At 41.9% G+C, this 12,621-nt stretch overlaps 1 protein-coding gene across 4 annotated transcripts in view; it reads left to right on the top strand.

The window, feature by feature from the left end:
* Nucleotides 1-3,752: 3,752 nt before the first annotated feature.
* Nucleotides 3,753-12,621, top strand: part of YME1L1 (YME1 like 1 ATPase) — a 34,766-nt gene continuing 25,897 nt past the window's right edge. For 2 of the 4 annotated variants that reach the window (XM_039524401.1, XM_039524400.1), the window contains exons 1-3: nucleotides 3,753-4,041; nucleotides 8,250-8,381; nucleotides 12,330-12,492. In XM_039524401.1, coding sequence (XP_039380335.1) covers nucleotides 4,009-4,041; nucleotides 8,250-8,381; nucleotides 12,330-12,492 — 328 coding nt within the window. In that variant the 5' untranslated portion in view covers nucleotides 3,753-4,008. The remainder of the gene's footprint in view (nucleotides 4,042-8,249; nucleotides 8,382-12,329; nucleotides 12,493-12,621) is intronic. The other 2 variants (XM_039524403.1, XM_039524402.1) reach the window with 1 other exon arrangement.

The raw sequence follows: 12,621 nt of genomic DNA, 5'->3' as shown, positions 1-12,621 counted from the left end.
CTCCCTTAAAAAATCCTTAGATGCAATACAGTGTACTCAATAGAGCCTTGCCTATTCTAGAAAAAGAAAAATTGCCTATTGCTGATAATAGGTTTCAGCAATGGGCACCTATTGTCAGCAACAGATAATTTTTCTAGTATGGACAATGCATCGATCACCGGAGTGTCTTTTCTTGGCCTTGGAATTTGTAGAAAACACATCAAGGAGAAAGGAGAAGACAGGATGGAAGAAATCAAAGAACCTCCCCGTCCCCACCCCCAAAAACAGACAGGAGATACTTTATCGGTCTGTAAAAGGAGAAATGATATTAATTATTCAATGAGAGAAAGAGACACAAGAAGTGAGATCAAACAAGAGAGGAAAGGAAACAAAATAGCCAAAAAGGACAGAACAGATGGAGAGGGACATGGAAAGAATGACAAAATGCAGAGAAAAGGATAAATATTATGGTATGAGCCACGCAAGACCAAATTCTGCCCTGGTTTACAGCCATGCAACTCCACTGAATTAACTGAGGTTGTACAGGCTATAAACCAGGAGAGAATTGGATTCAGAGTGGTAAGCTATTGAGGTGTAATTTATTTTCTGTAAGTTTCTTCCTACTTTTTATTACACTATAGTTCCCTAAACACACCACAGTTCGGTTTAATTTCAGGGAAGAAATTAAAGAGCCCATGGACTGTGGTTTGTGAAATTTAGATGGCTTTAAGACAAACATTAGTTTAAAAAATGACAGCCAAATTTATTTTTTCTTCTCCTGATCTCAATTCCTGCAGAATTATCTTTAATAGAGGACTGAAATAATTGAGTAACAGTATTAGAGTATTCCTAGAGTGTCCTATTTTTGACAATTAAAAAAAAAAAGTGCACTCTAGAAGTATTGCAGTACTCCTAAAATTAGAGAGAACATGAACTGCAACCTGGAATCAAGACATTCCTAAATTTTGGGAAGGTTTGGGTTACAGTGTAGCAACTCAAGCTATTTTCATAATGTATTTGAAGGGAACCCTAGGAACTGTGGAACAGCTAAGAGTTGGATCTGGATTTTACATTTTACAGCTCTAGTCTCTTTGTAATATAAACCTGATAGCCTTCCCATTTCCCACGAGCTGGGTTCCTTCACATGTTACTGACAGCCACGAGGATTTGTTCATTTGTATCATCAGATGATTGAGAGTAGGATGTGGAGTACTGGTTGGAGATACTGAGGGCCAGATTTTGATACCCATATTCACACCAAGAGGTACCTTGCTCTGTGAATGAGTAATGCTTCCATGCCTTGTTGTCATGGAGTCACTGGGGTGATGATCTGGAACTACTCCATATGAAGCCAGTCAGGACTCTGGGGGAACATGCCTCCTCTCTCTGAGTATACTGTCTCCAGGGCAAGAAGCTTATACAGTTTTGACCTTCCTGGGTCTGACCTTGGCGCATTCAACATCCCCTTCCACACCGTGTGCTTCCTACAGTGAGTCCACCCAGATGGGGCTCCTGGGGAAGCCAGAGGGCCCTGCACTCCAATTCCGCAGGCAGATCTGACTCTCAGCCAGCTGGTAAAACAGGTTTATTAGTCAACAGGAACACAGCGTAGAACAGAATGTGTTAGCACAGAAATCCGCGACTTTCAGCCAAGTCCATCGTGGAGGGAGGGGAGCCCAGAGCCAGGGCTCTGACTTGCCTCCAGCTGCCTGGCCCCGGCCCTGCCCATTGCTCCTCCTCTGGCCTTTTCTTGCTTTCCAGGCCAAGAGTCACCTGGTCGCATCTCCCTGCTGGGTCTCAGGTTACGAAAGGGTGGCCATAGCATTTGTGCAAGCAGCTGGAGCAGCCCCTGCAAAAGTCACACACCCTTATTCCCACCACCTAGACATTGGTGCAATACATAGGGAAACTGAAGCACACACAGCATTCATGCAAAACAGTAAGACTCACTTAGGCTCACATACAACATAATGATGGAAAATCCCCACTATGTAACACTTGTGCAGGGAGCAAAGGAGGGGAGCAGCTCCATCCTATCCCAAAAAACTAGGGAGATGTTTTCAAGACTTGGGTAGAGTAGCCTTCTGCTTGATGCTCTAGAGCAGTGGTTCCCAAACTTTCACAACCCGTAACACCTTTCACTAAAATGTCAAGTCTCGCAAACCCCCTCCTAAAAATGAATATTTCCAGGGATTTTCTCATTTACCTGAGTATAAATTATAAAAGCAGTGAACTTGGAAATATAACATTTGTTCTTATGATATGCTTATTACACACTATTTATTATTAAGTGTCCCTGGCCTCTGTTTGCCAGAAGCTGGGAATGAGCGAAAGGGGATGGATCACTTGATGATTACCTGTTCTGTTCATTCCCTGTAGGGCACCTGGAAGACAAAATACTGGGCTAGATGGACCCTTGGTCTGACCCAGTAGGGCCATTTTTATGTTCTTATTTATCATTATAGTATTTTTATTACATTATGAAAATGGCAACACTCTTCCAAAATCTCACTTTCTTAGCTTGTATCACTTAGGACCCTTGTCTTATAATAGTCCTTGATGAAACATTGAATAAGCCTATCAGATGTGAAACAGCATGAAGCTATTTAAGAAGCCAGCTCAAAGAGTTCCTCCTGCACAAGCATTCAGGTCTTCAGCAGTCCAGGCAAACAATGCATGTTACAATAAAACTTAAACTTGTTTGTCATAATAATTTTTAAAACAACATTAGCTGCCTATTTAATTTTAAAAACAGCAAAAAATATCCACCTCCCTTTCCATTTCTTATAAGGAGTCATGAAGTTTAAATCTCCTCAGTGTGATAGATATGCTTGCTTTGATCCTCTTAGCTCTTGGAAGTCCAGGGGCTCCAGGCTGCTGGCCCCTTGCTGCCTGGGGTCCCTAGGGACAGCTCTGGCCGCCATTAGGGAATTTTTTTCCAAGAACCCCCTGTAACATTTCGTGAAACCCCTGGAAACCACTGCTCTAGAATTACAACAAGGCTTGCACATCACCCTGGAAACTTGGCAGATGCCTTGGCAAGCTCTAGTGGCCAGGCCAGTGGGATCCAGAAGGGAAACAGTATAGCCGGCTCTGCAATCTCCAGGACCATATTGGCTATGTGGTCACCTGTAATCTCCCAAATTTTAGGTAATGGAGGCAGTGGTGCTACTAACCTTGCCACCTTTTTTTCCAGGCCTTCATGGGGATCTGCACACCAAGAGCCCCATCCTGCAGATGCTTCTGCATTTTTAACTTTAGGACCATGAGTAGAGTTCCACTGATTTCAATTAAACTACTGATGGGAATAAAGTACATGCATAAGTAGTTACAGGATCAGGGCCCAGAATTGTGGGATGTTTGCTGACCTTGAGAGCACCTGCTGGGCCCCTGGTGTGATGGACCAGTGGAGTGATGTGGTGGCTGGAGAGATAGATAGGGTAGGGCTGCATTTTGGTTTTCTCACACCATGTTAGGTTTTGCAAAAACAGGCTGCTCAAAAGTAGGCCTGTTTTACCCATACCCCAGCTCTCTGTTTCCGAAACGACGACCTCCTGCTGCGACCTGCTGGATACAGCAGCTGACGCATGCAACTCACACACAGCTGCACCCCCCTCCCTCGGAAATGGTTCGGTCCTACGCCCTCCCCCGTCAGGCGGAAGGAATGGTTTGCTCCCGCGCGCAAGAGCGTAGTAGACAGAGGTTGGTGTACGCGCATGAGACACATTGGTTGCTAAGGTGTCTGGTTGCTATGGGGGAGGAAGGGGAGGTAGCCGGGCAGGAAGGACTCGGGAGGGACTATGACCCGGAAGCGATATGCCGCGCGGGCCGTTTCCGGCACAGTTGCAGTTGGCCTAGTCGTTGCCGGCCGCAGGAAGCGGCCATTTTCCATGGGAGTGGAGCCGCCGAACGCTGCTTCTCCCGGCGGCCGCGGCCAGAGGGAGTGAGAGGCGAAGACCGCCGGGCGTGTAGATCGCCGCTCCCGGCACGGGAGGAGGGGGAGTCGCCGCCGCCCTTATAGAGGGGAGGATGTTTTCCTTCTCTACCACCGTGCAGCCCCAGGTGAGAGGGCTGGCGCGCGGGTGGGACTCGGGATACGGGGGAGCACGAGGCGCCCCCCGTCCCCGCGGAGTACTATTGAGGGAATGGGTCGGCTGGGCAGCTCCCGCCCGTTGTGTCGGAGCCGCCGCGCTGAGAGACTCCGCCCCAGAAAGTCCCCGGGGGGCGCGAGCGGGCGGGTGTGTGTGTGTGTTGGGTTGTAACGACGTGCCACAGAGGCCAGTCTGGGGCAGGGAGCGGGGTGAGGGGGCGATTGTTTCTGCTCAGGGAGGGATTCTGAGAAACTGGCGTGTTGGCGCCCAACGGTGAGACCTAGCCACTAGGTTGTCTCCTGACAGACACCTGCACCGGGGACGTTAGCGGGAGATACTCGATACCCCGACCCGGTCCTGAGTGGAGAGCGGGTTCTCCATTTTCTCTCTCTCGAGTTCTCTTCTTCCCGGTGGCTCGGCTAGGGAATTTTTCTCCCTCCTTTCTGAGCTGACAAAGGAGGTTGTGACACTTCCTGGTCTCTGTCACTTCATGTGTCAACAGTGGGAGGAATGAGGTGTGTAATACGGTAGACTAGTACAGTGGTTAGAGTGCTAACCTGGGGAACTTCGGGCCGAATCCCTGCTTGGTCAGAGGCTTTTGAGCAACCTTGAAAAGTCGGTTTCTCTGTGCCTGATTTTCCTATTTGCAAAATGGGGACATTAGTACAGCCCTGCCTCACATTTGTGTGGTATATTAAAGATGGTGGTGTGCTTATATGCCACAGTAAGTGGGGCCATATAAATATCTAAGAGAGAGACCTAGATAATACACATAGTATCCTTGATTGGACCTCAGCTTCTGAAAATACCTAAGCTTCTGATAAGTGTGCAGCTTACAGCCTTTTACATTCCAGGCTCTGATACAGTGTAATACAGTCTACACATATCTTGTCCCTTAGCATTCCTTATTCCCTTCCTCATTAGGCCCAATTCCCTGCCCTGGTTAAATGCATGGGTGTTAGACTATTGTTTTTTTCTTGCTTGGGCTACAGTATGGCTTACTAACATAGTTATAACACTTCCCCAGTTTACATAGAGAAGTACTTTTGTAACAAATGCTAGTAACCGATAATACTGGCATGATTATTTGTCCTATTCACACAGAACATAAGAGTAGAAATTTTAATATTAAACCAAACAGAAAATGTCAGTTGTGTTAAAAGTACAATGTGTAAGGCTCTCTGAAAACTCCCAGGCTTGGATCTGCCCTCAGCTTTTGTTTGTGTGACTTTTTTTTAATATCCCTCCCTGGTTGAGTTGAGCTAGTACTAGATAATGTTTCTCCAGCCAGAAGGCCGATTAGTACACCATACTGACACTTTTCTCTAGTGGCCTGTTTGGTTTCTTCAGTATTTAAATTTTTTTCTCCCCAAGGATGTTACTTAGCTGGCCTCAGCTTTTCCCAGGATCTTCTCCCTCATCCTTTAATTTGCTGATCTTAGGTATACTAGTTCTCCGTTTTAGCAAGCCTGGGAGCTACCAAAGCATCACTTGGCTGGTCTCAGCTCTGTGGGAAAACAATTGACTAATAAGATTAGCATAGTGCATTATAAAGAAATAAAACTTTACATTTAAAATATTTCAACTACATCTGTAAAATGTTGAACATGCAGCATTCTGGCCAAATTTTTGGTCCAGCAAAAGAAGCAAATGGGGAGGGAGTCGTCATGATATAGATTACCTGTTTACAAAATACTTATTTTTTTTAAACCAGTCAGTTGATATACATATACTTTGTATTGTCCAGACTTATCCCACTTATACACAAGCTGCCTAAGCAGGATCTCCTGGACATCTAAACTCTGAAAGAGAAAATGGAAGGTAGAACACCAATTAAATCTAAATCTCTAGCGAAATTTCAGATAAATGCATGTATTTATTAGGCAAAGTTGAACTCTTTCTCTAAGCAAATTAATTATCTAGATTACCCTTTGGTGGCACTCTAGTCTCCTCACTATTTGTGTCCTCCATACAGTTCATTAAAAGAGCATTACAGTTTTACCATATACTACATAGTGGGGAAATTGGTGGTGCTGTGGGATTCAGTTTGAGAAATCAGCTTCCAAATCCTGGTTTAGTGGACACCTGCTCTGGCATGATGGAAACCACTCTGATCCTGTTTACAAGAAGAACCAATGAATGCATTGTGGAGCCTGGACAACAACAGCTAAATGAATAAATCTCTTAAATATTTAAATGGACACTTAACTTGAAATGTAGTCTGTTTAAAATAGGTTCATTTATTTCTCTTGCCTATAGGTTCCTTTGCTTTTTTTTTTTTATGGTTCTGTAATCACATTTACTTTTCAAATGTCTTCGCTCTGCTACATGTGAAAGTCTCAAACATCAGATTGACTGGGGACAGAATGAAATTGACTGTATAAAAAGTGCTGTTTAATGAAACTGAAGAATATTTTTCTCTGATTTTTCAGTTACACTGATCTTAGATGACGCAATACTTCTGATTTTTTCCCAGTATTATAATTTTTAAAAAACTGACAGTTGCTTTCTCTTCTGACAACTGACTGTGAACTACTTATTTCCTGGGGCACTGCCACCCAGATGTGGCAGCACTTGTCACATTCTCTCCCAGCTCTCTTGTCTATCCTCTGCCATCATGCTTACCTATACTTGTGTGAGGGCACAGCATGGATCTGCAGGCAGGGCGGGGCCAATGAATGGCTTAGGCCACTTGGATTAGTATAGTTTAGCAGCAGGTTTACCTACATGCATATTAGTCCCAGTGATGTATGCCAATAATTGGTCACGTCCTGCCTAGGTATCTGTGTATGTATACTAGTGGGCTATGTACTGATATAGTTACAAGAAACCACATAACAATTTTGAACAACCAAATTGGTAGTATGGATACTTCAAACATTGAATAAATAAACTATCAAACTTGGCTGAACTCTGTGACCATAAAGCAGTGTGGTGTGATCGTGTAGATTGATCCAAAGTGTTAGTGAAGTTAAGTAACTTAACAACATAGCTTAAACTACACTAGGACTTCAGAGAAACTGATTTGTGCAGTTGGAAACGAAAGAAGCATTGCAATTGCTCTCACTTAATTTTGGGCAGAGTTAGGGAGAATCCTGCAAAAATAGATGTTTAGGAGAGGGCATTGTGTGCTTTACTAAGAGACCATTTCACTTTCCTATATCATCTTTGTGTGGTTTTCTAAATCCAAGACTTCTAAATATATAAGTAGATTTAAAATGGGTTTAGAAAACAAACACTTATTAATACTTTTTTAGATAGGTTACATTAGCAGAAGTTACACCAGCATGTTTTAACAAATACCTATTATTTCTTCTAAAGAGAGACCTACACTAATTGTAGAAACTTTTCAGGAAGGATAAATTTCAAAATGTAAATAGAGTTGCAAAAATACATCAGAGGTCAACATTTTTCTTGGAAAGGCCTCTTTAATGTCTTCTAAGTGCACTTCAATAATACCTAGGCAATTCTCTCCCAGGTGAGGTTGCAATGGCACCTCACACTATACATTGATCACTAACACAAAAAACAAATGACAGGATCACACTAAAACTGGCAAAACATTATTCCTTTTGCAACAGCTAATAATTTCTTTATCTGCTATTGTTATTAAGAAATTTATAAAAAGATACATTTTATGAGAAGAACAGGAGTACTTGTGGCACCTTAAAGACTAACAAATTTGCTAAAATAAATTTGTTAGTCTTTAAGGTGCCACAAGTACTCCTGTTCTTTTTGCGGATACAGACTAACACAGCTGCTACTCTGAAACCTGTCTTTATGAGAAGAGAATTTTTAGTTAACAGAAAGCTAATGGGTAGCCTAAAAGTTGATCGTTTGTCCCCGCAACTCTGTGTTTGAGTATCTAACATGTTTTCTTGTACATTAGGTAACCTGGGTTCTGTTTCCTACTTTGGTAGACTACCTGTGTGACTTAATCTGTCTTGGTTGCTTACTGTCTGATGATCGCTAACTCTTTGTGTCTCCATCTGTACCTTAGAGGCAAAGTTCAAAAAGCATTCTGAGAACATAACTTGGAAGGCACTGTCTAAGATCATCATTTTATACATTATCTGGGATGGGGATGTATTTAGATATATAAATACTGAAGAGAAAATTCATGTATGGCATTATATTCTGTTAGTGTGATTGATTAATTTAATCTTTAATTTCTACCAGGTTACAGTTCCTCTGAGTCACCTCATCAATGCCTTCCATTCACCAAAAACCTCAGCTACTTCTGTCAGCACAGCATCTATTCAGTCTCTACAGAGGGATACAGCCCCAGAACATGATGCTCAAAGCAGTGAGGTAACAGGAATTTTTGAGAGACTGGGAATTATATTTGTTTAAATGAGGTTTGAAGATTTTTCATTTTTTTTTTTTTAAATTGTCAGACTGTTTTTTACTAAGAAATTATTTTTCAATGATATCACATTTTTTTACAATGCACAGATGTGTGCCTTATTTTTATATATAGCCAATGCTGTCATGCTTATTACTGTTCTATATGGGTACTTTAAATTACAAGCAGACAAATATTTTAATGAGCGATCAGCATTTACAGAAATGTGAAATGGATAAACATTCTTACCTGGAGCCCCCTTCCTGTTCTTGTCCACTGTGCCTCCTCTCTCCTCGTAAGTCATTAAACCAAACCTGTAGCACTCTCTTCTAAGTAATGTTAACAAAATTTGAAATAAAATCATAGAATCAGCGATATGGACATCACCAAAGGTAAAACTTTCAAAAGCACCTAAATCCCATTTTCATAACGTTTACTTCTGGTCCATGTACCATAGTATAAATTCAGGACTATGTACTTCCCACAATGCCCGTCATGGTGCCCACTGATGTCAGTAGGAAGTTTGTAAGGAGAAAATATAACCTGCATGGAGTAACTAAACATTTGTTTTGTCATTTGTTCAGTGTGTCATTGTTCTGTCACTCAGAATCTACTCATTTTTAACCCCACTATTTTTGCCTTTTTTCTCTTCTTTCCCCCTTCTCTGTTTCTTTCCTGCTTTCCCTCTCTTTGAGGGTTTCCTGTGTTCTCTGAATTTCTTTCCCGCAGCAACTCCAAGTTCCCAACACAGTGGGTATCACTTCTACTCCCTTTCCACTTACTAAAATGATCAGTGATTAAATAGTTAACACTGACACTGACGTGTTATCAATGGGCTTTAGAGTTGACAGCCCAATCAGATTAAAAGGGGAAGAGTTCATGCGCTGAGTTGTTTCAGACTGTCTGCAGAATCAGGCAGATGTAATGGAAATGAAAACTTAGATCCTGTTATGTATGGATTAGTATGGATGTTTCGTGTGAGCCACATGAGTTCGTGTGGGATGTATGTTTGATAGCCTTGATCAAGAATCAAGCTTTGCCAAGTAGAACATCATGGTTTCTGAGCTGATGCTGGTAAGATCTAGGTTCTGCAGTTCCAGTTTTGTCATATTAACTGGGTTATGCATAATTAATCAGAAAAGTGAAACATTTTGCTCATACAAAAGGGTAAATATTTTGATAGGATACTGTCTCTCCTCCCCCCTCCCAGATAGGCACAAATGAGGCAAAGAGCCAAATTCTAGTTTGTAATTTGTACGTTGATTGCCAACACTGGCATCACTCCCCGTGCTTGAGCCATGAATACAAAATGCTTTTCCCTTCAGTGTGATTATATAGGGATCAGAGTGTGTTTATCTGGGTTTCTACCGTAATTTTTTAAAACCACTGTGAAATATCCAATATCCACATTTCCTCAATTTCTCACCCACCACTCAAAAAAAAGCTGGCAAAAAAGCCAGAATTGCAGAAGATTCTACACCTCAGTCAGTCTAACTAGTGGATAGCTGCTGTTGCACATTCTTGGGGAATTTTTTTTTCTTCTCTGACAGAATAGCAACATCTCACAGATTAGAAAGATGCTGGATGCTGAGAGAGGTAGGAAAATAATGCATCTGTCTACTCAAACCAGAACAATAGTAGAAAACATGAATAAAAATCAATATTTTTGTAAAATACATAAAAATCTGATTTTTAAAATTTATATTGAATCTATCTTTTTAAAAGTAAAGTTTTTTTTAAAATTGAAATTATGACAATCTACGTCAAGGCCTGAATTTACTATAATATATTAAAATAATTGACATTACATTAAAAAAAAGTAAGCAGTACAGGTTGCTACTAAAGTTTTTAAGAAAGTCAGGCTACTGAACTGATGGGAAATCACTGGGTAAGCACTTGGAGCCAGAGTTTGAAGTGCTAAACCAGCTTTTGACAGCAATAGCTTCTTTTGTGAGTGCAGAGAAAATATTTTCTTTTTTGTTTTATTCAACTACACCTCTACCCCAATATAACATGACCTGTTATAACACTGGTTTGCGTACAAAGCGGTAAAGCAACGCTCCGGTGGATCAGTGTGTCAGCTCCGAGCTGCGGCGCTCCACTTCCCGCCACCAGTGAGTGCGGGGAGGTTGGGGAAAGAATGCCTCCAGTACTTACCTGCAGTGGGAAATGGAGTGCCGTGGCTGGGAGCTGGCGGAGTGGAGCAAACTGGGGCTGGGTGGCTCCACCGCTGCCGGTGAGTGCGGGACCTTTTTCCAAATCCGGCCCCCCCCAGCGACACGGCTGGGGCCGGGACAAGGAAAGCGGAGCGGGCTGGGGCCGCGGTGCTCTGCTTCTTGCCACAGGTGAGTGCGGGGGGTGTTCTTTCCCCAACCTCCCCGCACTCACCGGTAGCGGTGGAAGCGGAGCAGCCCGGCTCCAGCCCAGTCCACTCCATCAGCTCCTAGCCGCGGTGCTCTGCTTACCGCTGCAGGTAAGTACAGAGGGAGTCCTTTCCCCAACCTCCCCGCACTCAGCAGCGGCGGGAAGCGGAGCACCGCAGCTGGGAGCTGGCAAAGTGGAACGGGGTGGGGCCGGGCTGCTCCACTTCCCGCTGCTGATGGTGAGTGCCTGTCAGGGGGCAGAGGGGTATGGATAGGGGTCGGGGCAGTTGGGACAGGGAGCAGGGGGGTTTGGTAGGGGGTGGGGTCCTGGGGGTGATTAGGGATGGGGGGGTTTCTGGAGGGGGCAGTCAGGGGAGAAGGAGCAGGGGGGCCAAAGCAAGTTCGATATAATGTGGTCTCACCTATAGCGCTGTAAGATTTTTTTGGCTCCGGAGGACCGCGTTATATTGGGGTAGAGGTGTAGTTCAGTTCAATGACTAGTTCATTGAAAATTAAGAAAATAATTAAGTTGAAAAAGCAGGAAGACTTGTTTTACTCTTCCAATCTATAAATGAAAACTAGGCATGAGAGGATGAGATCTACTAATTATAAAATCTTGAAGGACATAGTGACCAGAAACAATCAGTTCATAACTACAGCTAATACTTTGTTTAATAAATCAGTTAGTTTTAAATGCAAAACATATTTTGATAAACTTTTTTCCTATATATTCAGCACATCTAAGGTAGTTGTTTTTAACTAATAAAACAACTTTGAAATGTTATTTGTGTGCATTTAATTGAATTCCAGTTTCCATCCAAATAGAGCTTGAAACAAATCGCAAGATACCAATCATCCAATGAATTAGAAATGCAGCTTTCACCATTTTTAACATAACATATATAAATTTATTTTCATGACATTCATATTCTTTATTTTTACGTTAAGCTATATAATTGTTTACATAAATGTGTACAGGTGTGTGTCATCCGGGTAGCAAAAAGTACCACCAAATTTAGTGTTAAGGCTATAGCTGGTTGCTGTTCAATATGTTTTAATGATTACCAACTAATAAGAATCAACTTTTCTTCAGGAAAATAAGAAGTACAAATACAAAACAAGATTTAAAATTGACAATTTAAATCAAGGTTTCCTGGCTGCTGACTTAAATCATGACTAAAATTGGTGATTTAATTCACTTTGACTTAAATCAATCTACTCTGTTTCAAATATGAAGAGAACATTCTTAACATGGACTAAGCAAACAAATGGCTATATATTACCAAACAAGCACACACACTGTGATTAATACACACAGGATGGCATAGTATAGAAGCTTATTTTATATCAATAATAACTGGTTTAATTTTTCTCTAATTAAGTCTTCCTATTTTTCTACTTTTTTTTCACTTTAAAATTCTTCTTTAAAAATCTGATAGTTGAAGCTGTATCAGTAATTCTGTGAAAATATCCCCTTCTTAGCAGACTTTTCTTTTCATGAGGTGACCTGATTTTATTAAATATTTGAATACTTCTCCTATTGCTTTACAGCCTGTACTGAATCTGAGAGACCTTGGATTGTCCGACTTGAAAGTTAGCCAGCTCGATGAACTAGTGAACAGGTTGCTTCCTGGCTATTGTACAGAAAACAAAATCTCTTCCCAGTGGAATACATCCTATATCTCTGCACAGTCCTTCTTTGAAAATAAACATGGTATGTTCCGGGGTGATATGCCAGAATTATCATTTCAACAAAAATAAAAATGGGATTAGTGAATGCTGTCACACTTAAATTTTCAAGCTGAAACCATGGTAAATCAAGCCACAGGTCATTGTTATACAG

This window comes from Mauremys reevesii, linkage group 2 (assembly GCF_016161935.1).
Source record: "Mauremys reevesii isolate NIE-2019 linkage group 2, ASM1616193v1, whole genome shotgun sequence".
In the NCBI taxonomy this organism is placed as follows: Eukaryota; Metazoa; Chordata; order Testudines; family Geoemydidae; genus Mauremys; species Mauremys reevesii.
The sequence above is the reverse complement of the archived record's forward strand: the minus strand, read 5'-3'. Positions and strand labels throughout refer to the sequence as shown.